General features: G+C 50.5%; 1 protein-coding gene across 2 annotated transcripts in view; it reads right to left on the bottom strand.

Annotated features, from left to right (window-relative positions):
• Nucleotides 1–6,921: 6,921 nt before the first annotated feature.
• The window catches only part of LOC137570287 (sterile alpha motif domain-containing protein 12-like), a 20,879-nt gene continuing 14,502 nt past the window's right edge, over nt 6,922–13,298 (bottom strand). For both annotated transcript variants that reach the window (XM_068278917.1, XM_068278916.1), the window contains exons 4-5: nt 12,044–12,184; nt 6,922–7,793 (exon numbers count right to left, since the gene is read on the bottom strand). In XM_068278917.1, the coding sequence (XP_068135018.1) occupies nt 7,789–7,793; nt 12,044–12,184 (146 nt within the window). In that variant the 3' untranslated portion in view covers nt 6,922–7,788. The remainder of the gene's footprint in view (nt 7,794–12,043; nt 12,185–13,298) is intronic.

The following is a 13,298-nucleotide window of genomic DNA, read 5'->3' on the forward strand; positions in this document are numbered from 1 at the left end:
GAAACCAGCATGCGTCATACTCAGTGTGGAAGGCAGCCTCCGGGCAGCACGATCTGTCATTACACCTCCAGCCCCGGAACCAGCATGCGTCATACTCAGTGTGGAAGGCAGCCTCCAGGCGGCACAATCTGTCATTACACCTCCAGCCCCGGAACCAGCATGCGTCATACTCAGTGTGGAAGGCAGCCTCCAGGCGGCACAATCTGTCATTACACCTCCAGCCCCGGAACCAGCATGCACCATACTCAGTGTGGAAGGCAGCCTCCGGGCAGCACAATCTGTCATTACATCTCCAGCCCCGGAACCAGCATGCGCCATACTCAGTGTGGAAGGCAGCCTCCGGGCAGCACAATCTGTCATAACACCTCCAGCCCCGAAACCAGCATGCGCCATACTCAGTGTGGAAGGCAACCTCCGGGCGGCACAATCTGTCATTACACCTCCAGCCCCGGAACCAGCATGCGCCATACTCAGTGTGGAAGGCAGCCTCCGGGTGGCACAATCTGTCATTACACCTCCAGCCCCGGAACCAGCATGCGCCATACTCAGTGTGGAAGGCAGCCTCCGGGCAGCACGATCTGTAATTACACCTCCAGCCCCGGAACCAGCATGCGCCATACTCAGTATGGAAGGCAGCCTCCGGGCAGCACGATCTGTCATTACACCTCCAGCCCCGGAACCAGCATGCGCCATAATCAGTGTGGAAGGCAGCCTCCGGGCAGCACGATCTGTCATTACACCTCCAGCCCCGGAACCAGCATGCGCCATACTCAGTGTGGAAGGCAGCCTCCGGGCAGCACGATCTGTCATTACACCTCCAGCCCCGGAACCAGCATGCGTCATACTCAGTGTGGAAGGCAGCCTCCAGGCGGCACAATCTGTCATTACACCTCCAGCCCCGGAACCAGCATGCGTCATACTGAGTGTGGAAGGCAGCCTCCGGGCAGCACGATCTGTCATTACACCTCCAGCCCCGGAACCAGCATGCTCCATACTCAGTGTGGATGGCAGCCTCCGGGCAGCACGATCTGTCATTACACCTCCAGCCCCGGAACCAGCATGCGCCATACTCAGTGTGGAAGGCAGCCTCCGGGCAGCACGATCTGTAATTACACCTCCAGTCCCGAAACCAGCATGCGCCATACTCAGTGTGGATGGCAGCCTCCGGGCAGCACAATCTGTCATTACACCTCCAGCCCCGGAACCAGCATGCGTCATACTCAGTGTGGAAGGCAGCCTCCAGGCAGCACAATCTGTCATTACACCTCCAGCCCCGGAACCAGCATGCGCCATACTCAGTGTGGAAGGCAGCCTCCGGGTGGCACAATCTGTCATTACACCTCCAGCCCCGGAACCAGCATGTGTCATACTCAGTGTGGATGGCAGCCTCCGGGCAGCACGATCTGTCATTACACCTCCAGCCCCGGAACCAGCATGCGTCATACTCAGTGTGGAAGGCAGCCTCCGGGCAGCACGATCTGTCATTACACCTCCAGCCCCGGAAACCAGCATGCGTCATACTCAGTGTGGAAGGCAGCCTCCGGGCAGCACGATCTGTCATTACACCTCCAGCCCCGGAACCAGCATGCGTCATACTCAGTGTGGAAGGCAGCCTCCAGGCGGCACAATCTGTCATTACACCTCCAGCCCCGGAACCAGCATGCACCATACTCAGTGTGGAAGGCAGCCTCCGGGCAGCACAATCTGTCATTACATCTCCAGCCCTGGAACCAGCATGCGCCATACTCAGTGTGGAAGGCAGCCTCCGGGCAGCACAATCTGTCATAACACCTCCAGCCCCGAAACCAGCATGCGCCATACTCAGTGTGGAAGGCAACCTCCGGGCGGCACAATCTGTCATTACACCTCCAGCCCCGGAACCAGCATGCGCCATACTCAGTGTGGAAGGCAGCCTCCGGGTGGCACAATCTGTCATTACACCTCCAGCCCCGAAACCAGCATGCGCCATACTCAGTATGGAAGGCAGCCTCCGGGCAGCACGATCTGTCATTACACCTCCAGCCCCGGAACCAGCATGCGTCATACTCAGTGTGGAAGGCTGCCTCCAGGCGGCACAATCTGTCATTACACCTCCAGCCCCGGAACCAGCATGCGTCATACTGAGTGTGGAAGGCAGCCTCCGGGCAGCACGATCTGTCATTACACCTCCAGCCCCGGAACCAGCATGCTCCATACTCAGTGTGGAAGGCAGCCTCCGGGCAGCACAATCTGTCATTACACCTCCAGCCCCGGAACCAGCATGCGCCATACTCAGTGTGGAAGGCAGCCTCCGGGCAGCACAATCTGTCATAACACCTCCAGCCCCGAAACCAGCATGCGCCATACTCAGTGTGGAAGGCAACCTCCGGGCGGCACAATCTGTCATTACACCTCCAGCCCCGGAACCAGCATGCGCCATACTCAGTATGTATGTAAGGCAGCCTCCAGGCAGCACAATCTGTCATTACACCTCCAGCCCCGGAACCAGCATGCGCCATACTCAGTGTGGAAGGCAGCCTCCGGGTGGCACAATCTGTCATTACACCTCCAGCCCCGGAACCAGCATGCGCCATACTCAGTGTGGAAGGCAGCCTCCGGGCAGCACGATCTGTAATTACACCTCCAGCCCCGAAACCAGCATGCGCCATACTCAGTATGGAAGGCAGCCTCCGGGCAGCACGATCTGTCATTACACCTCCAGCCCCGGAACCAGCATGCGCCATACTCAGTGTGGAAGGCAGCCTCCGGGCAGCACGATCTGTCATTACACCTCCAGCCCCGGAACCAGCATGCGCCATACTCAGTGTGGAAGGCAGCCTCCGGGCAGCACGATCTGTCATTACACCTCCAGCCCCGGAACCAGCATGCGTCATACTCAGTGTGGAAGGCAGCCTCCAGGCGGCACAATCTGTCATTACACCTCCAGCCCCGGAACCAGCATGCACCATACTCAGTGTGGAAGGCAGCCTTCAGGCAGCACAATCTGTCATTACACCTCCAGCCCCGGAACCAGCATGCGCCATACTCAGTGTGGATGGCAGCCTCAGGGCAGCACGATCTGTCATTACACCTCCAGCCCCGGAACCAGCATGCGCCATACTCAGTGTGGATGGCAGCCTCCGGGCAGCACGATCTGTCATTACACCTCCAGCCCCGGAACCAGCATGCGCCATACTCAGTGTGGAAGGCAGCCTCCGGGCAGCACGATCTGTCATTACACCTCCAGCCCCGGAACCAGCATGCTCCATACTCAGTGTGGAAGGCAGCCTCCGGGCAGCACAATCTGTCATTACACCTCCAGCCCCGGAACCAGCATGCGCCATACTCAGTGTGGATGGCAGCCTCAGGGCAGCACGATCTGTCATTACACCTCCAGCCCCGGAACCAGCATGCGCCATACTCAGTGTGGATGGCAGCCTCCGGGCAGCACGATCTGTCATTACACCTCCAGCCCCGGAACCAGCATGCGCCATACTCAGTGTGGAAGGCAGCCTTCAGGCAGCACAATCTGTCATTACACCTCCAGCCCCGGAACCAGCATGCGCCATACTCAGTGTGGAAGGCAGCCTCCGGGTGGCACAATCTGTCATTACACCTCCAGCCCCGAAACCAGCATGCGCCATACTCAGTGTGGAAGGCAGCCTCCGGGCGGCACAATCTGTCATTACACCTCCAGCCCCGGAACCAGCATGCGCCATACTCAGTATGGAAGGCAGCCTCCGGGTGGCACAATCTGTCATTACACCTCCAGCCCCGGAACCAGCATGTGCCATACTCAGTATGGAAGGCAGCCTCCGGGCAGCACAATCTGTCATTACACCTCCAGCCCCGGAACCAGCATGCGCCATACTCAGTGTGGATGGCAGCCTCCGGGCAGCACGATCTGTCATTACACCTCCAGCCCCGGAACCAGCATGCGTCATACTCAGTGTGGAAGGCAGCCTCCAGGCGGCACAATCTGTCATTACACCTCCAGCCCCGGAACCAGCATGCGCCATACTCAGTGTGGAAGGCAGCCTCCGGGCAGCACGATCTGTCATTACAGTCAAATAACCCAGGGGCGTTCCCTCCATTGGGCGCCGAGGGGCGTGGTGCACCCCCCCCGCTCTGTGTTCCCTCCTTCCACGCTCTCCCCCTCCAGATATGCGGGCGGCAGGCAGGTGCAGCGGGCAGGGAATCACTCACCTAACTCCTGTGTTAGGCACTGGAGCGCTGCGTCATCGTCACGTGTCACAGGTCTCCGCCTTCAATGCCGCCCACTCTGCTTCCGCTAATCAGGAACCACAGTGGCAACGGTGATGCAGCACTCCAGCACCCGGAACGCGGAAGTCAGGTGAGTTATATGAATATGGTAGGACATTAGACAGTGACATGACTATGTACTCTGTAATGTGAGTGTGAGCTCCTCTGAGGACAGTCAGTGACATAACTATGTACTCTGTAATGTGCTATATAAATACATAATAATAATATGGTAGGACATTAGACTATGACTATGGTAGGATTAGAGTGTGAGCTCCTCTGAGGACAGTCAGTGACATGACTATGTACTCTGTAATGTGCTGCAGGAGATGTCAGTGCTATATAAATACATAATAATAATATGGTAGGACATTACACTATGACTATGGTAGGATTAGAGTGTGAGCTCCTCTGAGGACAGTCAGTGACATGACTATGTACTCTGTAATGTGCTGCAGAAGATGTCAGTGCTATATAAATACATAATAATAATATGGTAGGACATTAGACTATGACTATGGTAGGATTAGAGTGTGAGCTCCTCTGAGGACAGTTAGTGACATGACTATGTACTCTGTAATGTGCTGCAGAAGATGTCAGTGCTATATAAATACATAATAATAATATGGTAGGACATTAGACTATGACTATGGTAGGATTAGAGTGTGAGCTCCTCTGAGGACAGTCAGTGACATGACTATGTACTCTGTAATAGGCTGCAGGAGATGTCAGTGCTATATAAATACATAATAATAATATGGTAGGACATTACACTATGACTATGGTAGGATTAGAGTGTGAGCTCCTCTGAGGACAGTCAGTGACATGACTATGTACTCTGTAATGTGCTGCAGGAGATGTCAGTGCTATATAAATACATAATAATAATATGGTAGGACATTAGACTATGACTATGGTAGGGTTAGATTGTGAGCTCCTCTGGGGACAGTCAGTGACATGACTATGTACTCTGTAATGTGCTGCAGAAGAGGTCAGTGCTATATAAATACATAATAATAATATGGTAGGACATTAGTCTATGACTATGGTAGGATTAGAGTGTGAGCTCCTCTGAGGACAGTCAGTGACATGACTATGTACTCTGTAATGTGCTGCAGAAGATGTCAGTGCTATATAAATACATAATAATAATATGGTAGGACATTAGACTATGACTATGGTAGGATTAGAGTGTGAGCTCCTCTGAGGACAGTCAGTGACATAACTATGTACTCTGTAATGTGCTGCAGAAGATGTCAGTGCTATATAAATACATAATAATAATATGGTAGGACATTAGACTATGACTATGGTAGGATTAGAGTGTGAGCTCCTCTGAGGACAGTCAGTGACATGACTATGTACTCTGTAATGTGCTGCAGAAGAGGTCAGTGCTATATAAATACATAATAATAATATGGTAGGACATTACACTATGACTATGGTAGGATTAGATTGTGAGCTCTGAGGACAGTCAGTGACATGACTATGTACTCTGTACAGTGCTGCAGGAGATGTCAGCACTATATAAATACATAATAATAATATGGTAGGACATTAGACTATGACTATGGTAGGATTAGAGTGTGAGCTCCTCTGAGGACAGTCAGTGACATGACTATGTACTCTGTACAGTGCTGCAGAAGATGTCAGTGCTATATAAGTACATAATAATAATATGGTAGGACATTAGACTATGACTATGGTAGGCTTAGAGTGTGAGCTCCTCTGAGGACAGTCAGTGACATGACTATGCACTCTGTACAGTGCTGCAGGAGATGTCAGTGCTATATAAATACATAATAATAATATGGTAGGACATTAGACTATGACTATGGTAGGATTAGAGTGTGAGCTCCTCTGAGGACAGTCAGTGACATGACTATGCACTCTGTAAAGTGCTGCAGGAGATGTCAGTGCTATATAAATACATAATAATAATATGGTAGGACATAAGACTATGACTATGGTAGGATTAGAGTGTGAGCTCCTCTGAGGACAGTCAGTGACATGTCTATGTACTCTGTAAAGTGCTGCAGAAGATGTCAGTGCTATATAAATACATAATAATAATAATAATATGGTAGGACATTAGACTATGACTATAGTAGGAGTAGATTGTGAGCTCCTCTGAGGACAGTCAGTGACATGACTATGTACCCTGTAAAGTGCTGCAGGAGATGTCAGTGCTATATAAATACATAATAATAATATGGTAGGACATTAGACTATGACTATGGTAGGATTAGAGTGTGAGCTCCTCTGAGGACAGTCAGTGACATGACTAAGTACTCTGTAATGTGCTGCAGAAGATGTCAGTGCTATATAAATACATAATAATACTATGGTAGGACATTAGGATATGACTATGGTAGGATTAGATTGTGAGCTCCTCCGAGGACCTCCATAGGAGGAGGGTATATAGGTTAACTTTGTGTCATTCTGCAGCAGCTATAATAAAGGACCAGTTGGCCCGAAACATGTCAGCTGTATGATGTGGTGATTTTTGGATATGCCCACAATAAAGGAACTTGCTTTTATGGACATTGTCCTGGCATCCTTCTGTATAAACGTTTGTAAAGTTTGCAATAAACCATGTACTGATAGTCATTAACACTATTACCCAAATCAAGGTCTGTTGGTTTTGATGTTATAACAAAGTAGAGAGACACAGGCCAATATTATGAGTTTTCTTTATTGAAGACAAGGAGAATATCTCCCAGGGTTCCAAACACTCCACTCCTTCTGCAAGCTCTCAACCTACAACAGCAACTAACGTACATGTCCTGGTATGCATGGCATCTATAATGGACAACATTAATAAATTATCCTTCTTATAGCAAGAGACGGAGAAGCTAGACATGATGAGTGACCGTCCATCAGCTCTGGAGGTCCAGCTGTGTCCCGTAGAGTCTGATTCATGAAGGCTCTCCAATGCTGGAGGACTCTGCAGAACCTCAGGGGTCCTGCTACAACCTGTACTGATTTCCTTACAAGTAATGTGATACTCGGAGGTGTCCAGGCCAGAGCAGATGACTGAAGATTGCTGGAAGAGAGCTGGAGGTGGACCTTCTTCTGGAGATACACGGCAGAGTGTCCGACATGAAGTACAAACAGTTCTCGCTGAAAGTGTGTTCACTTACGCACCACCACGAAAGTCATTACTGGTCCATCCCTCATTGCTGTGATCTCACATGACCCATGTGTAGCTGAACACCAGTGCCATGGCAGCAGGCAGTACACAAATCATCCCTTCTGGCATTTACCATGTGAGACGGGCCTCTGCCATGCTTGGTCATGAGAAGTGAGAGGACCCACTCCATATCCTCCACTGATACCAGACTTTGTACTCTATAGACCAGACTGGCACCACATTGGGCTGGTAACAGACTCTATACTTCACCGATTGGTCTGGCACCATATTCTGTTCTCCATAAGCTGGGCTGGCATCAAGCCATCAGTGGTTACCCATCATCCTCCACTCTATAGAGCACGCTAAAACCGAGGCATCGCTCATGTTCCAGCCTTTCCTGTGATAGGTCACCATCATTCTGTAACGAGAGGTGGACAAAACATTTACTGGTCAGAGAGCAGAGTACCCTACTGATCAGCCCTGAGTGGCGCTCTCTGTTCCCTTGGGTGACGCTCTCCCCCCCCCAGGGAGGCTCCACCCCAGTGACGCTCTCACCACCCCCCAGTGATGCTCTCCACTACCCAATGATGCTCTACACCCCCCCCCCCCCCCGTGACACTCTCTCCCCCGGGTGGCGCTCTCTTCCCCTCGGTGACACTGTCTCCACCCCCCAGTGATGCTTTCCCCTACCCAATGGCGCTCTAACTCCCCCCCACTGCCGCTCTCTCCCCCAGGTAGCACTCTTCCCTCCCTTCCCCAGTGACGCTCCCCTCCCTTCCCCCCCTGGGTGGCGTTCTCTTCCCCTCAGTGACACTGTCTCCACCCCCCAGTGATGCTTTCCCCTACCCAATGGCGCTCTACCTCCCCCCCACTGCCGCTCTCTCCCCCCAGGTAGCACTCTTCCCTCCCTTCCCCAGTGACGCTCCCCTCCCTTCCCCCCCTGGGTGGCGCTCTCTTCCCCTCAGTGACACTGTCTCCACCCCCCAGTGATGCTTTCCCCTACCCAATGGCACTCTACCTCCCCCCCCCCCACTGCCGCTCTCTCCCCCGGGTGGCACTCTTCCCCCCCCCCTTCCCCATCGATGTTCCCCCCCTCCCCCCGGATGGCTCTCCCTTCCCCTCGGTGACACTCCCCCACCCCAGTTGTCAGAATTCTAGCGGTTTTATTTATGCAGGAAAAGCTGTCATGTGTGTTTTAAGTTTTAATGTTCTATGCAAAATTTCATTGTAAACTGTAAAGTTGGGTTACTTTTTTAATATATTGCTCTGTGACATCTCAGCATATTCCAGGCTGTAAAGCTTATAAGATTATTTTAACTTGTAAGGTGGCAGATAATTGACATACTGGTTACAAGAAACCAAAACATTATTTGTTAATGTCAAGGTTAGACTGCGCAGTATGTGTAAGACAGAATGCTGGTTTAAAACTCACATTACTGCAATAATTATATATGCACAGTTTCTTAATTCTTACACATAGATATTATTAATCTAAATATTAATGATCAATTCAGTCCTTCTAAAGAAATAAATAGTTATTGTTAAACCCTATATAATAGAATTTAATACTTTGAAATACAGTTAAAAAGCTAGATTCTGCAGTGAAAGTTTCAAAATACATGAGCTGTTTTTCACAAAGTTGTTTAGACTATAATTGTTCTTTGGAATGTTAATAATAAGTTCCAAGGTTTTTGTATTGTCCCGTATTTAGGACAAATAATACTGCTAGTTATTTATGATGAGATAGTGACCTCTGCCGGTTGAAGTTATTATATTTATTCATAAGAAAGGCAAATATATAGAACATGATTTTATATTTTTAAGATTTAATATGCAATTATTTCTTATATGATTAATTGTTTTAAGAATAATTAGATAATAAGCTTTATATTTAAATGAGTATATTAGAAGCCCTGTATGTTTCAATAACCCTTAAATTGCTGAAGGATCTTACAGGTCTGTGTACAGTTTTATAGTGTCAACCTGACCTGGGAAAGTACAGAGACATTCCAAAAACTAATTAGCAGAAGGGGATATTATCAGAAATGCGTCATGAATGACATTGTTTAGTCTTAAGCCGCATCTACACGGGTAGATGCAGCGGCCATCCGGCGGCTCGATTAGCCGCCGGATCGCCTCTTCCGCGTCCCCGCACGTGCCCGCCGCGTCCCCGCTCGCGCGCAGGATTCGATTCCCCGCTCGTCCCCGCCGGCGCCGCTTATCTTCCGCTCGATTCCCTGCCATTGTCCCCTCGCGGGGAGCGAGCAGGGAATCGGCGGAAGCAAGATCCGTCCTGTCAGATCTTATCAATCGAGCCGCATCAGCGGCTCGATTGATAAGCCACATCGCGGCCGCATCTACGCGTATAGATGCGGCTTTAATGTCTGGGGCAGCCAGCAGACAAGATGGCTGGTGACGTCCATTTTTAATTAACTGCGTCAGAAATGACCTGATTAGAATGTGTAAACATTGCAAACCTACTACGTTAATTCTCACAGTTAAGATAATTAAGGAATTTATAAACAATAATATTATGATTAAGGTATTCAAAACAAAAAAGTGTTATGGGTATTTTAAATGTCAAAGATAGCGAGCTACGCATGGAAGCTTTAGCCAATCAGAGTCTGGGATTCAGGGAAATTCCAGATTAGGCAGCCATATTGCTTCCTATCCCTATAAAAGTAGGAGCTGAAAGCTCATAGTTTGCAGAAGCCCAACAATCTCCTGAGAAGACACATGAGGCAGAAGCTACCTTCCCACACGTGGTGCTAGATGCTGAAGAGATGACAGAGAAGGGGTAATATGCTTATATTCTGGTGATTTACTTTATTCATTTTTCAGCATTAAGTTTTGTTAAGATGTTAGCAAGAAGTTTTTTAGAAGCTATTTTTTATGCTATTTCTTTAAGAAGATTACTACAAGTTTTACACAGCTACTAGATACACAGCTATTGATACAGATTAGACTACTTTTGATCCTATTCTACATAACACAACTGTTATATTCTTTTTTGAAGATTGATGATCACTTAGCTATAAAGCCTTGATAAGATGGAATACTGTTAGAAGGAAACACTACTTGGAACTGTTCATATTTTGTATATATGCTGTATGATAAGCAAATACAATTTTTATATAAAATCATATACTGAGTGCTCTGATTCATTTCAAGGTATACCGTCAATCTATAATTACTGTTATAGAGGGTTCAGACCCCGCTATGCCGGATTTATATGATAGCAACGCTTTAAGGGCTGGTCCTTTACTGAGTTAGTGTAATGGATAGTGGAGATGCCGCCGCAGCGGTGAGTGGCATGGCGGCTGTCTCCGCGTCTCAGCCGGCGGCCTCCGCCGCGCAATTACATGTTGGAGTTTTGCCTGGTCCCTCAGTTGCACATAGACTGAGGGCTACGCGCCGTGCGCCAGGCGACAGGACCTTTATGCGAATAGAAGGGGAGTCAGCTGATCGGCCGGTCAGCTGACTCCAGCAGTGCTCCTGATTGGCTGAGTGACTGGGGCGGCGCTGTGGGGCGCCCTCAGTATATATAGGACATGCCTGTCAGTAGCTCCTCATCTGCTGTTGCGAATGCTACGTGTTAGCACTCAGGCCTTAGTCAGATCCCAAAGTGTGCTAGAACCAGCTGGAGCTGGGGATCCACACTTAGTCAGATTCTGTTGATAGCTAAAGTACTAATTGAATTGTATTATTTGTTATGACCTTCTGCTAGCCTTGACTACTCTTCTGCCTACTAATTCTGTGCTTCTGCCTATCTGATCCTGTTGCCGACTCAGCCTGAACACTACTCCGATTTAGCCTTCTGTCTTTGTACCGTATCTGTCCGTTTGTTGCCGAATCTGCTTGTCTGACTCTCCTGCCCTCACCAGTGAGCCTAGTCCCTGGTGAGGGATTCTCTGTACAGCTGAATCACCTGCTCCTCAGGTGACCAGTAGCTGCAGTACAGTCTGAATCACCTGCTCCACAGGTGACCAGTAGCTGCAGTACAGTCTGAATCACCTGCTCCTCAGGTGACCAGTAGCTGCAGTACAGTCTTAATCACCTGCTCCTCAGGTGACCAGCAGCTGCAGTACAGTCTTAGTCATCTGCTCCTCAGGTGATTAGGAGTTGCAGTACAGTCTTGATCTCCTGCCCCTCAGGTGATCACCTGCTGCAGTACAGTCTGAATCACCCGCTCCACGGGTGATCAGTATACGTTGTCTTACTGTGCACCACCCGCTCCTCGGGTGGACTGATTACTAGTTCATCTGCATCTCCGGCTTGCTGGAGTGCTGATCCCGGTGTTCTATAGAGATATCTCCCTCTACTAGCTCCTCTGGGGGAGTTGGTATCTCTATCTGTATTACTGTTGCACCAAACACCTATCTTTACATCTGGCTGTCCTGTGTCTCGCTATACTCGCATTATTGGTGATTCTGCAGATCACTACATAATCAGGTATAACATCTGTATTATTGCTGATACTGCAGATCACCAATAATCAGAAAATCTGTTCTTGCTGACACCAATCGTTACAGTTAGCAATCATGAAAAAGGCAAGAACCGCACAGGTTTTTGACACAGTGACGCTCTCTCTCTCCCCGTGGCTCTCTCTTCCCCAGGTGACGCTCTCTTCCCCCCAGGTGGCTCTCTCTTCCCCTCGGTGACACTCACCCTCGGTGATGAACAGCAGTTGCTGTAGTTCTTGTTGTAGTCTCAGCTCTAGAATCTCCACCAGCACGATCCTGCGCAATCTCTCCTGGTGAATGCCCATCCTCTGCAGTCGATCATCAGTCAGCCTCAGAAGGGCGCGGCCTGGAGGAGGAATACACATATCTGTCAACCGGCCTGCACCAATCAGCTGACAGGAACTTACAGCCCTGCCCACAGAACACACACCACCACTGATACATTCTGTGGCCCTGCCCCCTCGGGGTACTGACCCACCCCTGAGGAACCAGGAATGCTGGTATGGGCTCTTTTCAGGGCCATTTCTAGGGCCGTGCGGCCCGTGCCGCTGCCCTGGGCGCAGAGGAAGGGAGGGCGCTGTGATAGAGGGGGAGCCGGAGCCGCGGTGAGGGCAGCCCGACCTCTCCCTCCCTCTCCCCGGGCCGCTCTCCATGCTCCCCCCTCGGACTGCAGGCAGCAGAGTTAGCGCGCAGGGAAGCGCTGCTGTACACAGTTGTTACTCACCTCCCTGGATCCGATCGCCGCTCCCGCCCTGCTGGTCGCCTCTCTGCAATGTAGCCGCTGCTGATACATTACACACGCTGCGTCCTGTTTACACAGGAAGCAGCCGCGTGTGTATCAGCCGGCTAGGCAGAGAGGAGACCAGCAGGGCGGGAGCAGCGATCGGATCCAGGGAGGTGAGTAACAGCTGTGTACAGCAGCGCTTCCCTGCGCGCTAACTCTGCTGCCTGCAGTCCGAGGGGGGAGCATGGAGGGCGGCCCGGGGAGAGGGAGGGAGAGGTCGGGCTGCCCTCACCGCGGCTCTGGCTCCCCCCTCCGCCATTATGAGGTGGCACCTACCTACTTAACCTATACTGGGCAAGCTACCTATCTATCCTATACTGGGGGGCACCTACCTAATCTAACCTGTACTGGGGGGAAGCTACCTGTCTATCCTATACTGGGGGGCAGCTACCTATCTAACCTGTACTGGGGGCAGCTACCTATCTATCCTATACTGGGGGGCAGCTACCTATCTAACCTGTACTGGGGGGCAGCTACCTGTCTATCCTATACTGGGGGGCAGCTACCTATCTAACCTGTACTGGGGGCAGCTACCTATCTATCCTATACTGGGGGGCAGCTACCTAATCTAACCTATACTGGGGGCCAGCTACCTATCTATCCTATACTGGGGGGCAGCTACCTATCTAACCTATACTGGGGGGCAGCTACCTGTCTATCCTATACTGGGGGGCAG

Source organism: Hyperolius riggenbachi, chromosome 4, assembly GCF_040937935.1.
Source record: "Hyperolius riggenbachi isolate aHypRig1 chromosome 4, aHypRig1.pri, whole genome shotgun sequence".
Classification (NCBI taxonomy): domain Eukaryota; kingdom Metazoa; phylum Chordata; class Amphibia; order Anura; family Hyperoliidae; genus Hyperolius; species Hyperolius riggenbachi.